General features: G+C 43.6%; 1 protein-coding gene across 1 annotated transcript; it reads right to left on the bottom strand.

Moving 5' to 3' along the window:
* Positions 1-886: 886 nt before the first annotated feature.
* On the bottom strand, positions 887-18,989 carry ACOX2 (acyl-CoA oxidase 2). The gene is made up of 15 exons (XM_082767958.1): positions 18,862-18,989; positions 17,935-18,102; positions 16,841-17,003; positions 14,480-14,631; positions 13,901-14,008; positions 12,638-12,757; positions 12,080-12,195; positions 11,498-11,670; positions 9,993-10,155; positions 9,115-9,305; positions 7,673-7,834; positions 6,596-6,701; positions 3,658-3,875; positions 2,579-2,711; positions 887-1,618 (listed from the first exon to the last, which is right to left on the bottom strand). Exons 2-15 carry the CDS (start codon positions 18,092-18,094, stop codon positions 1,556-1,558), a joined length of 2,028 nt encoding a protein of 675 aa, XP_082624084.1. The 5' UTR covers positions 18,095-18,102; positions 18,862-18,989; the 3' UTR covers positions 887-1,555.
* Between the last annotated feature and the right edge of the window lie 539 nt (positions 18,990-19,528).

The raw sequence follows: 19,528 nt of genomic DNA, 5'->3' as shown, positions 1-19,528 counted from the left end.
TATCTTGATCAGTTGATCCAGCTGTCCTCATTACAGAAAAAAAATCTTATGTTTGGAAAACTATGCACTTTGACCAACATAAAGATGGCAAGTATTTGTACGGACCACAGGGATGGGGACAGAGGGAATGCTTGCACTAAATACTTGCAGCTACTAGCCAGTGTTATCCAGTTCCAGTGATTTATCTAATAGCTGTGGATATCATATATATATGATTCTGTTATTTTAACTGAAGTACTGTTTCTGATGCTGTTTGATTCAAGGCACTCTGTTTCTGTGTTCTTTCCTAATTTCACATAGCCATTTATGCTTCTCTTGGGCACTTTGTCACCATTATTTGTAGAATTTCTGGTTACGCTCTAACAAATGCCATTGGGAGTAGAGTTGATGTTTGTTTTGACTGAATGGATCACATTCTCCTGTGACGTTCTTGTCACAGTTGTTTATTACCACAACTGCTTTCATTTCTGGGCTGTGTGGACCATAGCTCTTTGGGGATCTAAAATGGGGGTCTGGAGTTTTGTGGCTGATGCTGGCTCGTGAAGCCTGGAGCCTTGCATCCCAGCTCTCAATCAGGCTTGTCTCAGCGTGTATTCCTCTGTCATATTTTGTCTCCCCTCTTCATACATTGTAGGGATTTTGACTTTTGTAGTAAGTGATAGTAAGAGCTTCTTTCTTCCAGAGGTGGAAAAGAAAAGCTGAGCTGATGAAGCTCAGGAAAAATAGTTGTTTCTTGCCTGCAACATACGCTAAAAAATATCTGTGCTAGCTGTCGCTGAACTATAATCACAAGGTGTTCTTTGCAAAACTTCATTTACTAGCAAGTTAATGATGGGCCCGGAACAACCTGGCTTTTCATAATTATGAAATCTCATAACTAGAGAAGTGGTATTCCAAATAATACACTTTATTGGAGTCCAAGATTTATCAAAAGACAGTATGAGCAACTCTATTAATGGGAAAGTAAATTCTGCAGGTAGTTGATATTGGCTTTGTCTGGATCTTCATTAGCAAGAAATACTTAACTGCTGAGCAAGTTCAGAGCTTTTTTCATTGTTGAAACAAGTGCATTTTCTAGCGTGCTTCCTGATATAAAAGAGTTCCTAGAAACCAAGGACCATAATTTTACATTCCTTAGGTTTTTCACTAAAGGTTGCTGGTATTTTTTTTTTCTGAAGATACTATACAGTTAAAACAAACAGAGGCTGAGCTCATTGTCTTTTTTTTTTTGCCTTAATCTGCATGTAGTAGATTTAAAAAAAGAATAAGACAAATGGTTCAGTTTCTGATGCTATCTGAATGTTTCCGTTAGAAAACAGCAAAAACAATGCTATTTCTGACTAGACTGCTTCATAAAAGTGGGTACCACTCACAGTTGTTTGGCTTCTGTCTGATTAAATGCAAATGGCTGGCTAAGAATCATGTTTCATACTTGTAGCAATTGCAAATAAGCAACTGATGATTTATCTCTGATTAGCTAATATTGATGCTTCAGAAATGAACTGCCGCACAAAGAGTGGGAAGAATGGCGTGCCCTTCATTTGGATCACGGTCTTCATAATTTCGATAGCTTGTTGTGAAGAAGTGGCCGCAAATACTTTTCATAGGCTGGGCTTATCTGTTTGGAAAGAGAATGCAGCAGTGGATTAATAGCAATAAAGGAAAAAAAAATTATAACCTCTTCCTGCTTCTTAAGACTGATCTCTGAAATGCAGAAATTTTACTATACGTATATATATATATATATATGTATATAAAAAAGCTACTTCAGTTATGTGCAGGATCTTTCCCCATCAAGTGCTCTGTCCTTCATAACCAGTACACAGTACTTCTCATACCAAATGGGACAGCATACTATTTAACTTCAAAAAATGTGCTTGAACTTGAATGTTTGCTATAGGCAAGTTTTCTGTTCAGCTGTAGACTTTCAAAGGGATTGCTGATTACCACAGTAAACGTTTCACTTAAGGCAAAATGAGTTTTCAAATAGCAATAGCCATTTGCATCATGCAGGATTTTACATTTCTCCACAATATGGATGAAGGAAGAAGTGAAAGTAAAATGCTAAAGATGAAGGGTAAAATTGCCTTGCTTAACATTTATAGTCTTTTTGGTTAAACACATTATTAAAAAAATTAAGTATTGCACCTGTAAAAGTACCAGTGAACGGAAAATACCCTGCAGTTAGATAGAGTTGTGCCATAATATTAACTATGTAAACAGACTGTAGTTTTAGCTTATGTAGTACAACATTACATCAGTGTCATAACCTTAAAAACAAAAACCACACCGGTAGCATGACAGTCCAGCTCCCTTGTACAAGTTCTGGTACTTTGTGTGCTGTAATTCATCACCAGATTGTAGTTGCCCCTCTAGCCCACGAGCTGTTGCATGTCTGAGCTAAGACCGTAGGTGGCATAATTGGAATATCGCAGTTCTCTGTTCAGAGCGAGATACTTAGGATTAAGAAGTCTTATGCCATTCCACTTTTATCTGTATATCTTTGATTAAAAGAAAAGCAAACAATTTCTGCTCTGGCTAATAGAGAATTTGCTAGGCTGTAATCCAGCAGCTGTACCTGCTGGTTGGTTGGTGACTTCTGAGCCCACTCGTAAAGCCGTTGGTAAACGTTTCCATCATAACTGCCGAGTGCAGAATTCAAGCTCTTGTCTGTGAAGTCAAAAGCATCCACTAGTGGAACAGCATCCTTCCTAAGGAGTGGAGGAAAGGCAGTTGTATTAGTCAAGTAGGTATTGCTTTGTAAGGGAGAAAAATAACCTTGAAAGTCAGTTGTCCACGTTCCTTGGTCTAAAATGATTGTGGTGGTTTTCCTTTTGCCTAGACTATAGGGAAAATGCTGCTTGTTTTAATTCCTCAGAGGCATGTTCTATTAAAGCCCTGAGTTAAGTCTTAAGCTTATTGCCACTTCAATTCTGTCATTAATTCTGAAAACACTTGCTGTTTGGCTCAGTTCTGTTCAGCTCTTGGTTATGGTGTATTCTTGTTTTTCTCCAGGTGACTTAAGTAGGACCTTACACACAGTAGCAACTCACTTCTCTGCACCAGATGTTAATCTGCTCTTAACAACACTGAGCAGTGAAAGGTCAGCCCTTTGTGAAAAAGCCTATGTGAGCATTGTGGTAAATAAAACCTTAGCATACTTCGGAAGTCACCTAGTAATAAATAGTGTCAAGCGGATGCATCTGATCTGGATGTAGTCAGAATTGTTTGGGTACCAGTTACAAGTCACCAATGGCAACAGGCTGTATTAGCTGCAGCTTAAGCAGATTTTGCACTGTGTGATTGGTTCCTGTAGCTGCTTCCTGCCAGTGCTGTTTTGACTACATATTTTCTTGCTTTCGCTGTGCTGCAAATGGTATATTCAGGATTTCTTGATTTATAACTCACAATTTCATTTTACAGGACTTTAATTTAGTGATTGCAGGGAAGCTAGACCCTTAGATTTGTTTTGCTGTGAAAATGAGCTCTGTGTAGATGTTTCAGTGAATTTCTAATGCTGCCAGGCAATGAAAATAAAAACTGGGTGAGGTGAATTTATTCTGGAAATGTTGCCATAGGTGCTGCAGTACCATTTTGTATTTATTGCAGGGACAAACTGAATGGCTGTGCAACTCCTCGTGGGCTAGAGTGGCTCACCGAATGACACCCAGGAGGTCCAGGTATGATGCTGTGATCATGTCCATTTGAGCTCCAGATATGTATCCATCATGCAGAAAGAGTCCTGCGTTTGAGAAGATACCGTGTAATGCAAACAGATCACAGAGATGTTTCATAATCTTCTGGATGCCAGCCTTGTTCTCAAGTTTTTCCACAGTCTCTACAAAGTTTTTCACAGTGATGTAGTGGCAGTGAGCCTGGAAAACAAATACAATCAACAGTGAATGCACCTCTAAACACTTCTAAGTAGGCCAAGTGACTCAAACATTCTTGCAAAGAATATAAAACCTTTTCATTTCCCTGGCACTTTACCAGTCTGTATTCTTTGTCTGCTGATTGACTAGGCCTTTTGCATTCATGCCTTACTGCTACAGTAGAGGAGAGAAATGGGGGGTGTAAACAGTCAGCACTGGTATTTGTAAACTCAAGAAAACTGCTTCAGCAATCTTGGTGGTACCTCACATATTTGTGATGAATACTCCAAAGAGTTTGTATGATGGAAACCCATTGGAATGTGCTTGTGTTAATTTCTAGCAAGTGAATGTTGGTTATATACAGCAGGAGAAAAAACTCCCATTGGGTTCAGTGGCTATACAGCTTCAGCTCGGAAAACATCCCTTTCTGTTGGAAGAACGTCCAAACTTACCTCTTGCTTTTGTTGTTTCAATTAAACTAATAATGTCAGGGTGAGACACCAGTGGAGCGTCTGCTAACTTGCGGAAATACCAGCTCAGCACAGCTGAGCTCCAGAGTAAGTGAAACAGGATGACTCCACCTGTTTGAGGGGGTGATTCTTGTTATGTTGACATTCCTCTGGGTGGTTAGTGATGTTGGTATCTGCGTGGTTTCACTCCTCTGTTGTACAGCTCTCCTCCCAGCTGTGGGTGTATGCAAGGCACACCTGTGTTGCAGCTCCTCCTAACAGCATGGTCAAGCAGTGTGGAGGTCAGTGTGGACTGCAGAACCTGCCTGAGAAACTGGGTGTCTACTCAAGCAATTAAACTGTGTGGAGTCTGTAGCAAAGCTCTAACTGGTGTCTGAGCCACCCGGCTGAGAGCTGGCAGGCAGTTGTTCATATGGCAGTAGTGTGGGTGAGGCTCCAGAGAAGATGTGGAATAAGTAGTAAATACAGAAGCGCCCCAAGAATACAGCAGGCTGTTGAGGTTTTAAAGCTATGGGGAAGATAAGGTTTTCGGGCAACTCTTACTCTCCCTGAATATATCTAAGAAGCCCTGGGGGCCTGGATCCTGTTTTCTGAGGAGCCTAGCAGCACAGTTATCACTTAAAATATAACAGCTAGGCCTCTGGGTATGTTAAGCTCTTTGGAAACTGTTTCCTTCTGTCTAGCCTTGTGCCTAGGTTCTCCTCCTTCTCCATCAGAGAGCCAGATTCCCCTTCGGAAATGTGGTCTCTCTTTCCCTTCATTCCAGAGACTCTGGCCACCAATTTGAGCAAGTAGAAGAGGAAATGTCTCGTTAATGTTTGTGCACAGGGAGCACTGGACAGAAAGTCTTTCCTAGAGGTAATCTCTGAATAGGAATGTTTTGTTTCAGTTTCATTCCACTAAAATGTATTTACATTTAAACATTATTGGGAAAGTAATTTTAAAAATGTTGCTTTGATTAAAGGAGCTCTCCTCTTATTGTTGAGGCAATTACACAGTTATTCTGCTCTTTTGGGGTGACACACAGCAGACAGGTAACCACAGATAACGCTACTGCGGAGAGCCAGTCATGCAAAATCACTTAGTGAGTTCTTGTTTTGCAAGATTAAGTAACTGCACTTAGTAGTATGAGAGGATCAATGCTTCTAATAGTTTTGGAATAATTTCACCTTCACTAAGAAAGAGTTTGGCTCATCAGGGACTGAATACAAAGTGGCTGTTTCCTTGGGCTATTTCCTACTATGCGAGCATCTAGATGATACTGCTATGTTTAAGTATGCGTAGGGTTCCTGTTTCCTTGCAAGGGGCTTCTTGCTGAGTCCATTTCAATTTGGGTTGGTCCTGGCTGAACCACAGATTACAGCAAGATGTTTTTCATTAAAAATTGAATGAAGCTAAAGTAAGCCACAGATCTGTTTCACAATATTCCTTTCCTTAGTGAAGGAAGGAAGGAAGACCTTCACCATAATTGTAGACAAATTGCACATAACCACATTAAAAAAGAATTTTGCTTCCTGGAGATACTGAAGTATCAGTGATTTTGGCTTTCATTTATATTTAGGTCCCTTTTACCCTCTTGCTTTCTTTTCTGCTTAGTTCTATACTAACCACTTGCTTGGGGGAACTAATGCTGATTCTATTTCAGCTGAAGGAGTGCAGATTGCCTATCCAACCCATGTGAACTGGGAGTTGTTTTTAGGCCTCTAATTTGTCTTTGCTGATTTAATTTCTTTCATCAGTAATTAACACTGCATTATCACAACTTTTCATTTTTTCCCCCTGCATTTATCTTTCCTTGTGAGAGCAGCAGATGTAAGAAATAACACACGTTTCACCCTTGTGGTAACTCTACCATCTTTCAGTAGGGTGGCTTTGGGGAGGCTTTCATCTGAAAGCCATTAACAATGAATTCTTATTAAAAGCTGAACATAAATTGGAGGTGGTGTGCTCTCATTACAGGCCATGGGAGGTCTGATTCTGCTACTGGTGGCAGCAGAACTGTGTGTTTTGTCTCCCTTTTGCTTCTATCCCCGCTAGTCTTTTTCCACCTGGCCTATGCAAATTTTTGTTCATAGTAGGAATTTGTTTCCTACTATGATATTCTGCTGTGCAGACCACAAGGGTGGCATGGTCTTTGTGGTGTCCCTTATATGCTAACAGAAAATAAAAAAAATTGAGACTTTTAGGCTAATTGTTCTATTTCATATTGTATCATAATGATGAATGTCAACTAAGCACATAAATTTTGCTAACCTTTGCAGCCTGTACCAGCTGTACTGTGCACTGGTTCCAAGCTTCATGCTTTTTGACTCCTGATTGAATCAAGTCCTGGAGCTTAGCTGCTGTGCTGCTTGAGAGTCTGGAAAATTAAAAAACAAAACAAAAAAAAACCAACAGCATAATACTTGTATATAAATATAGCAGCCCAGGTGCTCATTTCATATTCAGACTTGTGCATGATCAAATGTCAAAATGGCATTTCAATATTTGAATTGAGAGAAGTTTGATTATGCAAAATCCGCACCCAGACCACCCAGGTACTAAAGGATTTCTGCTTTTAACTTCCATTATTGCTTACTGGGATTCTCCTGATTTTTTCTTAGGTTGTGTTTAAGGACAGCTTGCAAAACAAAATAAAGCAACGACAATATTAGATTATGTTGTCTCTGCTTTTCTAAATGGGGATCCAAATCCTGCTCCCATTTACAGCAAAGCTTTCAGAGGATGGCTGTGTTTTTATACCAGTTTGAATGACAGTGGGATTGCTTATCTGTTTACTTGACTTTCAAAGATGACACTTCTATGACCCATAATACTAATGAGACCATGTGCGATACCATTCTGAACTGAAGAGTTGAACGAGTAGTTGAAAGGCTACAGAATGAATGATAGGCTTTGTGTTTGCTGTGGTATTAATTGAACACAAATGCCATTTTTTCAGGTACGTGACATTTTAACTTGCTGTATAGGACTGCACAAGGTCCAATTGCCTAAAGGTGTTACTGGATGACAACTCAGTGATGTGGTCTGGGATTTACTTGAGTGGTGTCATCAGCTTTGTACAGAATCAACTCTCTAATATAGTTTTTATGTAGCACATGGCTAAGAAACTTTTGATGTTCTGAACATGAAAGTTTCATATTAAACATTTGACATGGCTGTTAAACCTGTCTGAGGGGTTAAGGCTTCCTCTTCTTTTTCAGGAGCAGATGGTGCCAATTCTTGTGGAATTCTTTATTCTACCTCCCTTTAAATCAATGAAGAAGCTGAGCTCTTAACACATTTCTGCTGTCAAACAGAGAAACCTTCTCTCCCGTCCTCTGTACTGACCTGATTGCTGTGTGTTGGTAGGCCTCCACATAAATGTCTGGATTGAGAAAATCCAACTTGTTCTTGGCTGGACACTTCCCAGGTTTCACTGCAGCCAGATAAGTGACAGATTGTGGAACAGGCTGGCCAGCACTAGCTGCTGCGAAGCACTTAACCAGGAACCTGGGAAGAACATAAAAAATCAGAACAGTCCACTGTCATGATCTCCATACACCAAATGGACATGCAAAAAGTAGAATGGGGCTTCCCTGGACTGGGTGAGTAACAGAGAAGTGTGACCTATCCCATCAGTGGTCCAAAAGGGACTGAACAAAGGGATTGAACCAGTGATGGCCTTTAGTTTTGCATGGTACTTGTAGTCAACTGATCTGTGATGGGTCTCAGGGGTAGCCTGTTCGCTATATTTAATGCTACAACAAATCTATAGTAATGCTTTTATTTATTTATTTATTTAAGGAAGGAACTTCCTGTGGCTATTAGCAGCCTCAGCAGCATGAGTATACTCCTTCCCTGGAAGTGTCCAAGGCCAGCTTTGAGCAACCTGATTAAGTGGGAGGTGCCCATGGCAGGGGGGTTGGGATGAGATGATGGTTGAAGTCCCTTCTAACCCAAACCATTCTACGATTAGATATATTGTCATCTTTGCAATCTGAGACTCAGTACTGGGAGTCGTAATGGTGGCTTGAACACTCAGTCACATAGTAACAGACATGAGGTCCTTTCCTAGTGCTAAACATGTGTCCAAGGAGCATTCCCCACTCCCCTATTTTTTTGGCACCTCAGCTATGACTTGGAGTGACTATGTCTGGCCACGGAAGGTTACAGCATTTCTCACCTGACCTTGCTATTGATCCTGTGAGAAAAAGCAGTAATGAGTGCTGAAGTGTATGCATGGAAGCACAGAGCTATGTGGTAGCAGCTTTGTCTGTGAGAAGTGTACCGGCTTTCTCCTTCTAGTAAAAAAGCACATTATTAAAAGTTCAAGCAGATGTGGTTTCTTTCTCTTCTGTTTCATCTGCTCTGGATAATCATCAGTCTGGTGTTCTCAGAAGCATGACTCATCTAGAATCAGTATCCAACAACTTTGCCTTCTCTGTATCAAACTCACTTTACCAATATCATGTTCTATCTGTTGCTTAAAAAAAATGAAACTACAAAGCTTGTATAGCAATGCTTTTGCTGCGCTACTAGACTAAGAGGAAAATGAGGTTATGCAGAACAGCACCTGCATATGTCCCCAAACCAAAAATAGAAGAGAGAATCCAATTCCCACACACCTCCATGCCTACTAGACAGAAAACATGAATAGTTATGGCCTGAGTTGTATTTTTAGAGGATGCTATGAGAAAGGAGTAGCTGGTTTTACTGGTTTTTGAGAAGAAGTGGTAGAAGCTGAATAAATTAAGGGGCAGGTTTTCATCTGAACAAATTTGAATTGTTACCTGGCAGTTTGCAGGAGCAAAATTGTGTTCTCCCCTTCATAGATACAAGAGGCAAGTATTTTAGTGTACAAGGAAGGGAGTCCACTCAGCAGAGAATAACCATGTCCTCCGCATGCCCTGAGGCAGATCTCCACTCCGGCAGTGCAGTACTGACTAAGCATAGCTTTAAAGCCTGAAGAAGATGCATGAAGCTGTTAAAAAAAAAAAAAAAAACAAGTAAAAAAAGCAGATTATTAATGGTGGAAGTGTTCTAAAGCAATCCTCTGAATATGTTCACAAGGGGTAAAGTTTTCTTTTTTGATTTTGTACAATTTCTGGGCATGAGCTCCTTTGTATGCCAGTGCAACACCCAGTCCCCAAGCATGACTCTTGGTTTCTGACTGGGATGCCACACATGCCCGTGCTGGGCATGGTGCGGTTGGCTTACGCATTTTTGGGTTTCTCTCAACCAGCAGTGGCTTTGGCTGCTCTTGTTAGAAGCATGTGTTCAATTTAGGCTTCCAGTTGCAAAATCGTATGTTGTATCTGCAAAGTCATGTTTTTGGTTTTGCCTGTGCATTTTAGATGAAGTTGTGAAATAATGCTTTGCACCACCAGCTACCGGGAACGATGTTTTTATCAAACAAACATGCTTTTCAAGGACACTGCACTCTGCACTAGTTCCCAAAGCCAACAATTTGGGGCGGTAAAGCAAATGCTGTTGCTGACTGGCTGGGGGCCTAGGATAAGGCATTTCATCCTTTACCGCTTCAGCCTTCCCGTTATCTAGTGGTGAGAGGAATGCTTGTCCAGTTTGCTAAAGTACTTTGAGACTTAGGGATGAGAAGGGCAATGTTAAGTGCAAAACAGCTGTCGGAGCCGATCTTGCAGCAGCTCACCTCTGGCAGTGAGTTGAAGTTCCTCTCCTGGATCTCTTTGTAGCCCGTGTCAAACAGCTTGTGCAGATAGTTGTTGACGAAATGGAAGGCATAGGCTGCTGCCAACTGAGGCAGCAATTTCTCTTGCTGGGTCTGGTAGTCAAGGATTTTTGCTTCTTCTTCCCTGTTGGAAGACAGGTGATGAAGTATGGAAAGCATGAACACGCACAGCCACTGTTAGTTCACCTGAATGTCTTTCATTACCAAGAAGCAGTACGTGAGAGGGATTTAGCCATCTGCTTAGTCTCCCTGCTCTCCCCGTCCCTGTGCTGCCAGCTTGCTAAGCCGTTAGACAAACAAGCCCAACTAGGAAAAAAGTGATTTTTCTTCTGTGTTGGTGAACCAGACTGTCAGACTGGAAAAGGCTCTGCGTGATCAGTCAGTACAGAGAGGGGGAACAGAGACTGCAGGAGAGGAAAAGGAGGAAGGGCAGCAAGTTGGCAGGTGGCATAGCCGAGGTGGTGGCACTGCACCCTGAAAAGCTTTTGTTTTTTCAAACTGGATCCTCTGGTTCTGGGTGTAGATAGGAGAACGCCAGCCTCAGCTGATGCTCCTGCGAGGCAGACAGAGGTAACTGTGCTCTGATACTGTTTTCTGTTCAATCTAAAATAGAAGTGATGAGGTTATAATTAAGCTTGTCTTAATAGCTGCACCTATGCTTATTTTTTTGTCAGTTGTTTCAACTTGCTGATTCAAGTAGAAAGCAGAAAATCTTCTTTCAGGTAGAATTTCCTTTTGAATGCACAGTTTGATTAAAAACAGTTTCTTCTCTGCTAGGTCAGACTCCTCAGTTTCTTTGAAAGCACTTGAGTGTTAATTATTTTAAGCTTTCTGAGCTTTTTTTTTTTTTTAATGCTCTTTGTGGCTTCTGCTGCATTTAGAATATTTAGGACTTCAAGTGATGAAATTGGTTGTCATAATGATTCAGCACGCTGTGTTCCTGTGTTTGGTTTGCATTTGAAACAAACCACGTTCTCATTAGGAGATTTAAGAGAAAATGTTTGAAATCTACTCAAACGAAAATACCTATTTAAAAATTACAGGGATTTTTACCAGACTAAGAACATTCAGTGTTGCAAAATGTGGTTATTGGAACTGTCGATGTTGGATACTGTTTTAATGTTGCATCCATTAGTAGGGTGGTATAGAATAGGAATTCAGCAACTTGTCTGTTTTGTCTGGATTCTGCTGAGTTATTGGGAAGCCAGTTGAGAAAAATAGGTTGCCTGTGTGAATTGCTGAGCTATTCAAACTATGAAACTTATCTCAGAAAAATCTGTAAACATATTCTTTTGTCCTTTGACTGAAGCTTATTAATGTAAATATCAGGAGAGCATGTTTGTAATATTCTTCCCGTCTGGGACAGGAAATAAGCCAATGAAAGCTGAAAAATAGAAACACAGAGTGGTGTGGTAGAACATGCTGTCAGGTCCCCTTCCCACCGCTGCAGGCTTGCATGGCATTACCCAGGATTTAGCTTGGACTGCCGGCGAACTGCAGAGTATCTGATGGCAATGGTGCAAGCTTTCATCAGAGGTAGAATAACTTCATCTGAAAGGAGGGAAACACGTACTGTAGTCATAGTGAAATAATTAATCTTCTGTGACCCACGTCTTATATAGGTGCCATCTGGCTGAACCTAGAACAGAGAGAGGATTTGAGATGTCTTCTTTGATACTGCAACTTCTTCCTACAAGGGATGGTTGTGTAAGTTCTGTGTGTAGAATAAAATGAACACTGAAATATTTCACTGAGAGCAGAACTAAATATTTCCATGTGTGATGGGGGAAACCTGTCTGTTTGAAGAGACACATTCTTACTGCTTTTGCCTTGGATATTTTCCGCCAACCCCTAACCTTTGAATGTGGAATTCCTGTTGCAGATTTTCACTTAGGATTCAGATAACTTCTACCCTTGATAAAACTTCAGAGACTTGCATACACCTCAAAGGGAGACTTCTGTACTAAATTTAGGCAGGTCGCTGTCGTCTCTCTGGCTGTGTGATGAGAGTCTGATTGGTGAGTCTGTGATTTGAATGCCGTACATACCTCACAAAACTTGTTCAGCATGTTCTCTCTGGGGATGCGCACATTCTGCAGCATGAGGTAGCCATTGTCAATGTGCTCAAAATTCATTTTGGGACCAATGTCTCCTGCAGTTATGCCTGCAGCATAAGAAAACAGCCCGTTTATTTCCACTTGAACTTTTTTTTTTTCTTTTCTCAAGTTTGCAGCAGGCTAGGGATCCCAAAGGAAGGGCACGTTCAGTTTTCCTTCCTCCTCAACATGGTTGATCTTGCCTGAGGGATGCAACAGGCATTTGAGTGCTCTGTAGTAGCTTGTTTCCATAATCCTGCTATGGTGCTGGCTGGGGTCAGAACTGAGGTGTTAATGCAGAAGTGGTCAAAGCCACCCAGTCTTCTGGTTAAGAACAGGGCTCTGCATTTGCCTAAGGATGCAATGAATCTTCCTTTAGATAAAAAGGCTGTGGTTTGGCAACTATAGCCATCTCTGCTCGCTCTCACTGAGCCGAGTGTTTTAGAAAGCATTTATGGACAAAACAGGCAGAGCACCTGCAGAAGTGCTACAGTGCGTGGCAGTGTTTACCTGGGCACAGTGAATGGTCCCGAAGGCTGCGTATCTGCACGATGAAGGGATGCACGCCGTAGCACTTCCCATGCACGTAGAGCTGAGCAAAGACCACTGTATGGGTTGCTGACCTTCCCACTGTGAGGAGAAAAACAGCCACATTGCCTTGAGACAAGGCATGGTAAAAACACTTTCACAGTTCACAGCAGTCAATGCTAATTGTGCACTGGGTGTTGCCCAATGTCACACCCACCCCTGGCGTGGGTCAGGGTGGGTGTGATCCACAGGTGCTGGAAGCTGGAGAATGCCTAAATCTGCATTCTGAGCTGCTCTTGGCTCACAGAAGTCACATAATGAAGCCTGGATGACGAGTCTGCATCACCAGATGGGGAAAAAATAACAAAAGTTCACGCGTTACTGAGGGAATGGGAAGTGCTGTCTGTGTCTGTTCTGAGTAACTCCAGTTGTTACTGGAGACGCTGGGTTTGTATGGGGAGTGTTGCTGTCAGACCCCGGGGCACTGCAGGTGTGGTGCTGCAAGGGAAGAATGGGAAGTACAAAACGATGGTGGTGCTCTGCACCTGTGTACTTCCCCAATGTTAGGGAACAAAGGGAAATAAAAAACAACTATATGGTGAAAATAAAAAGGCAATGCTCAAGCTGTTATACAAGTCCTCCTTCAAAGGAGAGAAATGTATCTCAGTGTTCCTCCAGTTACCGTGATGTGCTCTGTTCCCTTGTGCAGGGGTGCCTAGGGTGCACATCGTGCTCCTTCGTTTGGGAGGTCTGGGAGACCTGCCCTCCCAGGGCTGCAGGGAGCTTGTCTCGGTTGTGCCCAGTTGGTGCTGACCAAGTCATCAGACACAGCAGGTAAGTGTTTGATGCAGCTATTAACGATTGTCTGATTTATTTTTATTTCCTGTGAAATACCTTCCTAAGGGGAGCCAGTATTTTCACTCTTGAATTTTTCATGCTGAGCCTGCCTGTTCTTAGGGATTATCTGCCCACAGCTTTTGGTTGTCTGAGTTTTATTTACAGAGAAGAGAAGATTGATTCTTGCAGAAGCAGGCATTTTCAAGGGCTTTAATAGACAATGGCGGCTTCTTTCTGGCCTTTAAACTTGTATAAAGCCCTTACATCTCTTACTTGCCTCTAGATGTTTGCATCTCTTATTGAAGTCCTCTGCTGGCACCTGGGCCCTCAAACGTGGAGCTTAAGCAAGACAGACTGAGGAACTGAAGGAAGCAAATGAGGAAAACCAAACTATTGTGTGGTACTTACTGTCCCCAGGCCACCACTTCATTGCAGAGATCTTTGGTGTGTTCAGTATAAACTCCTGTGTAGTGGTATCAAAGACTGCTGTTGTTTCCAAACCCTGAAGATAAGTTCCTTTAAAAAAATAATAAAAAAAAATATCTCCTGGTGCATCACAAGGGTGATTAGAGAGAGGGGAAGCTCCCTGGAAGCTGGTGTACGTATAATCACGCTTTTGGGGTTTATTCTTCTGGTGAGAATCATGAAATAATTCCCCAGTAGCCCCCCAGCACAGCATCTCCTGCAGAGATTTCTTGAGCCAAATTGTACTTGAGCAAGCTGCCTGGCTGGTGGTGACTGTCCCCTCTAGCCAGTGTGACTGCCTGGCATCTAACCATAAGCTTTCACCCTAGCCCTTGTTATTTTTTTCCACAATAGTGAAAACCAAACGAGGCATCTCCAGCTTGCTGATGAAGCAAAGGTGTCCTTGTTTTCCCCAGCCACCCCCCTTCAGTGACACACAGACAACTTGAACTCAGCTCCCCTGAGAATCTGGGCCAGAGCCTTTCATCCTACAGAAACACTGTGACCTCCCTGTAGCCTTACCGTGTCCCAGTTCAGTCTGGGCATAGCTTCCTATGAGCTGGTGTTTAGTGGCAAGAGGAATCCATTTGGCAACCTGTTCGTCAGAGCCCAGGACCGAAATACTTCTCATGAAGACACGGTGAAGGAGAAATGCCACGTCTCCTGCAACCGCCCTGGGGAGAAGGCACAAGTGGTGCTTTTACACTGATGAAGTTCCAGGGATGTGATTAATGCGGCAATGACGTGGTGGCAGTCACTAGGCAGTACCACCTGCTGAATTTTGATTTCTGCGTTGTCATACTCAACACAACGTGCAGCATCAGTACAGCATTGCAGGAAAAGTGTTCTTTCAAGCTGGTTTTGTTCCTTCTTTCATAACATACTTTGCTTAAATGTCACTAGCTCATTATTTTACTTGCTCTTGGAGGAATTAGCCGTTCTGAGTAGCAGATGCTGAGCTCCTAAAACACAAAGCCCAGCTCCATCAGTCCTGTGTCTCTGATAGCTCTGTAAACCCTTCATCTTTTTTTGGCTTCACAGGATTTTTTTTCCTGATAATTGAAATCCCATTCTAAGGCAGAGCTAAAAAAATAAATTAAAAAAAAAATAAGCCCCCTCCACCCTAAAGTGTGGTAGGCTAAATTACTTCCCATTCTGGAGAAACATCTCAGTACGTTGGCTTGTTGCCTGTACTCTTCCCTAGATGTTAGCTGTTGGTTACTGTCAGAGACAAAATACTCGGGTTCATGGGGCTTTGGCCTGACTTGATGCATGCTTTCTTGTGGAAAAATGTAAATCCATCCTGTAACACCTGTTTTAGTGTCTGGTCAGGTCCTTTGCCATCTGCCTGGCTGATAGGGCTACATGCATCCTAAAAAGCACCACTGCTGAAGCTGTCTATGGCAACTTGGGCACAGTGATTTCCATGGTGCAAATCAGATACTCATTTTCTTTAAGCTTTTTGTTTTTTGTAAGAAACCCTAAGAAAATAAGGAATACAGAATATGGTTAAATAACCTCACAGATACGAGTACAAGTGCTCTCACACCTAAAAATAAGCGCCTCTGCTGTTCTCATTAGCTTGGCTTTACTGCAGTGCTCTCAGAAGTGTCCTTTTCTAGACAGGTAGCTTTTATTTTTAACAAATGACTGTGAGCTTTCTTTTATACTGGACCTGAGAGAGAATCGGTTGCGTTGAAAAAGTGGGGAATACTATGGACAAAGAAGTTAAAGGGAAATTGCTTTGATTTACAGAGATAAATTTAATAAACCCCCTGGCAGCCCATCCAGAAATAATGCTACTGTATTTGTGATTTCAAAGCTGACTTTTAAATGTGTGTAAGTGATTCAGCCTGTCCAGCACCAGGACTTTTGTCAATGAGAAGTTATTGCTTGCCTTGTATTTCATAAGAAAAGAGCTGTCCTTCCACGCAGCCTGTGTTCTTAATACAGCAAAATACGATCACACAAGGCTGGCACTGCTGAAGCTCTTGGCATCAGGGGGCCTGATGACAGCAAGCATAGGTAGGACAGACTGTTGAGTTTTCTGAGGTTTTTAAAATTTGGGATATCTTTATTCTGAGAGAGGAGCAAAGAAGTGCTTTTTATTGGGAATGTAATTATCAAGTAAAAGAGCTCTTGATGGGAAATTTCCCATTTATCACTGTAGGAGGCATAGCTTAGAATTATAATCTTTCATATGATGAAATATTGGAAAGTGACTTTGAGCGTCACTGATGATTTGTAAGGTGCAGACATTGCTCTTTTGAAAGAGGCTTTTCAACTTGCCCCTTCTGACTGACTGTGCAACCCCACCAAACTGGCAGCATGCACTGGGCAATAGCAAGCTTGCCTCTGCTTAGTAAAGGGGGAGAGAAGGTGGGGCAAACAATTACAAAGTGGCACTCAACTCCATGCAGAACGTTAAGAAAAAAATGTGAGGCATTTTATTCCATTTACCTACAAAATAAATGGTGTTACCTTGTTGTTTGTTTTTAATTCAATATGGGTTTTCTAGGTAACGAAAACGTAATGTTAACTTTGTCTGGAAGTCAGTAACACTTAATGGCTGAGGACAAGTATGAGAGCTGTGGCACAAGTAAAAACTTGCTGAAGTGAATATATCACGTTGGTGATGTGAACTGCTGTGATCTATCAAGCTGGGTCTGTGTGCTGCTCTTTGAGAAGTTCCCTGATGCGTATAACAATTTTCCCTTTACCCAAGCATGCTGCTGAAGTGAAAACCTGCAGCATGTTTGTATCAAAACCTGATCTGTTGACAGTTGGCCTGTCCTGACCTTTGATCAAGCTGATTCTTGTTGGCAAGCAAACCTTTTAACCAAAAGTTACTTGTACATTTATTAAAAAAAAAAAAAAAGTCACCTGTAGATATATATAAATTCAGGTCCATCCTCTCTCCATCCCATCTCATGCATCTTTTTTTGGAGGTGAACGGCCTTTCTGACTGCTGCTTCATACCTCTCATTCTGGGTTTGGAAATATTGATTTTCTCTGCTAAATACAGGGTCGCGCTCGATCACTTCAACTGTAAAGCAACATGAAGAGTTTATCTGAGAGGGCTGGAGAGCAGCAGGTAGCACCTCAGAGTCCCCGCCATGGAGCCTTGTCCCCGGGGGTTTGGTGGGGCGGCAGAGAGGCATATCTCCTGTGCTTTAGATCCGACTCTTTTACCTCCATATTTGAGCCTGGCTTCAACCCAATACAAAGCTGCCCCTGCTGTTTTCCTGTGCCAGCAGCAGGGCTGTGCTCACTGCACCACAGAGCAGGCGCAGGGTCCCTGCCAGCACCCTAGAGCCCACCAGTGCTCAGCGTGCAGGAGGTGCCTTTCTGCCTCAAGTAGAGAACATCATGAATCCATGTGCATGATGTTCTCACGCACATGAAGCATGCAATTCTACTGACCTTGATCCTTTCTCATCTGATCACAGTATAACATAGGTTTAATTATCCCTGGAGGTGGAGATGTTCAAGACCAGGTTAGATGAGACCCTGAGCAACCTGATCTAGTGTGTGGCATTCCTGCCTATGGCAGGGGGGTTGGCACAGGATGATCTTTAAGGTCGCTTCCAACCTGACCAATTCTTTGATACAAGCTTCTTGCTGAGAAGGGTCATCCAGCTGCGATCACAGCATGATGTGTGTCGCTGTGAAGCACCCCTAGCCCCGGTGCTGGGGCAGATGCCCACCTACATGACTCTCGGTCACTGTATCCCAGTTTAACCTGCCTTGGCAGAGAGTTTGGGAATGAGAACAGGGATGGGGAAAGGCTTCAAAGTGGCTGTGGAGGAGCTGCATTGATTTACACACGCAAGGGACCTTAACTCCATGCTCCTACTCTCTTTGAAGGCAGTAAGTGAGCACCTGGGAGTACAAAATCCACCATGCAAAGTGGCAGAAAGAGCAGGAGCATGGCACCTTGGTACCTACCCGCAGCCACCACCCAAAGGCTCACTCACCGACTGCCCTCCGCACCCGTGTGTGCTCAGCTCCGCCATCCAGCACGGTGGTCAGCCCCTCCACGCTGAAGGAGGCCGTCTGCCTCTCGCTGGCGAGGTCGGGATTCACGCCGCCGAGGCCGATGCCCTGTGCGTATTTGCTGGTGCCCAGCAGAGCCATCCTGACGGCTGGAAGTGATGGGGCTCGTTAGTCGTTGGCACACCTTTAATTAGCTGTGCAGCGAAGAGTGGGCTTAGCCCCAGTGGATTGGCCCATGCCAGGGGCTGGTACAGGCAGGTGGGCTGGCCCTGGGCACGGCTTGCACAGGGCCACTTTCTGCAACTATTGCAGAGCGCCGCAGTCAGCAAGATTAGATGTACTTTGTACACAAACAGGCACGCTTCCATGCTGGTTTAAAAAAAGAAGCCCTGCCTTGCCCTTGTTGCAACGGGAGTGGAAAGAGAGAGCTTGAGGCACTCCGAGACCTCAAAACGCTGGTTGTATGAGCTTTTTATTTAACAAACTCTTCACTTTCATCACCTCGTCCTTTCCCAACGTTGTGAGAGGAGTCCGGACTTGCACGTTGCACAAATACGTGTTAACAGTGACGGCATTCCCAGCCCCTGCCCCGTCCCCTCCCCAGGATAAGCTGTGACCTTCCAGTGCCTGTTGCAGCAGGGGGTGTTAGTAGTAGCAACAACACTAAGGAGTGTTACTAACAACAAGAAGCATTAATAATAATAAAAATGCGATGGGGAGGAGCAGTTCCTTCCCTAGGCGGAGAGCTGCCTGCCTTGCCACGCTTTTTTTGGGGGGCAATACCACAAAAAGTTGGATCTCTGCGGGCTTTGCACCGCCTCTCCCACTCCGCGCCCTGCCCCTCAGCCTCCCGGGCCTGCCGCCCCGCTCCCTGCCCGCGGCCGGCCATGGCGGCAGCCGCCCCTTACCTGCTCTCGGGGCCTGCCCGGCCGCGGCTGCCGGCGCTCCCGGGGCCGGGGCCCTCGTCGCCGGGGGAGGCAGCGCCCGCCCCCCTCGGGGCGTGTTGCCGAGGCCGGGGCCGGGCCCTGGCGGTGGGGCGGCGGCTGCCGGGCTGCGGCGGGCTGGGCCTCGGGAGTAACGCGGCCTCTGCTCGGTGGGAGCGGAGCGTGGCCCCCACGAGCTGCTCTGCCACTTGCCCGTGTCCCAGTGTCTCTCTATATATACATTTTTAATAAATAAAACTGTAAAATCGCACGAAGCACCCTTATTCTGGATGGGAAGCCAGCTATGCCGGCATGAAGAGGGGAATTTGCCACTTGCTTTGGGGCCTTTTTGTAACCTCTGCGATCCCAGTGACCTTCCTTGATTTAGCAGGGGGTTAGATGTGGGTTGTGGTTGTTGCTAGAACTGCTGTAAAACGTTTATCAAATAACAAGGTGAGCTTGGTAGCATCAGGATTATTTTTCAGTCCAAAACTGAGTTTTTAAATTAAAGCCAAGGGCAACGTGTCTCCTTGGCATTGAGTTGTACCCTGCCAGGCAGGAGGGCGTGTTTGGCCAGTTCGAAATTAAACACATGGGAAGTTTTTGGTAAGAGAGCTTCCACACAAAGCCAGATCCTGCATTTTTGTGCCCT

Source organism: Aythya marila, assembly GCF_965140915.1.
Source record: "Aythya marila genome assembly, chromosome: 10".
Taxonomy (NCBI): domain Eukaryota; kingdom Metazoa; phylum Chordata; class Aves; order Anseriformes; family Anatidae; genus Aythya; species Aythya marila.
This window is presented reverse-complemented; position numbering and strand designations above follow the sequence as displayed.

What these genes read in the sequence shown, in the direction of transcription:
- ACOX2 (XM_082767958.1), bottom strand. Translation starts at nt 18,094, where the DNA reads ATGGCTCTGCTGGGCACCAGCAAATACGCACAGGGCATCGGCCTCGGC. An exon ending in ACTTCAACTCACTGCCAGAG is followed by an intron (nt 9,306 to 9,992) that starts GTGAGCTGCTGC and finishes TTTTTTTAACAG; the next exon opens with CTTCATGCATCTTCTTCAGG. An exon ending in GACCTCCTGGGTGTCATTCG is followed by an intron (nt 2,712 to 3,657) that starts GTGAGCCACTCT and finishes TCCACTCCTTAG; the next exon opens with GAAGGATGCTGTTCCACTAG.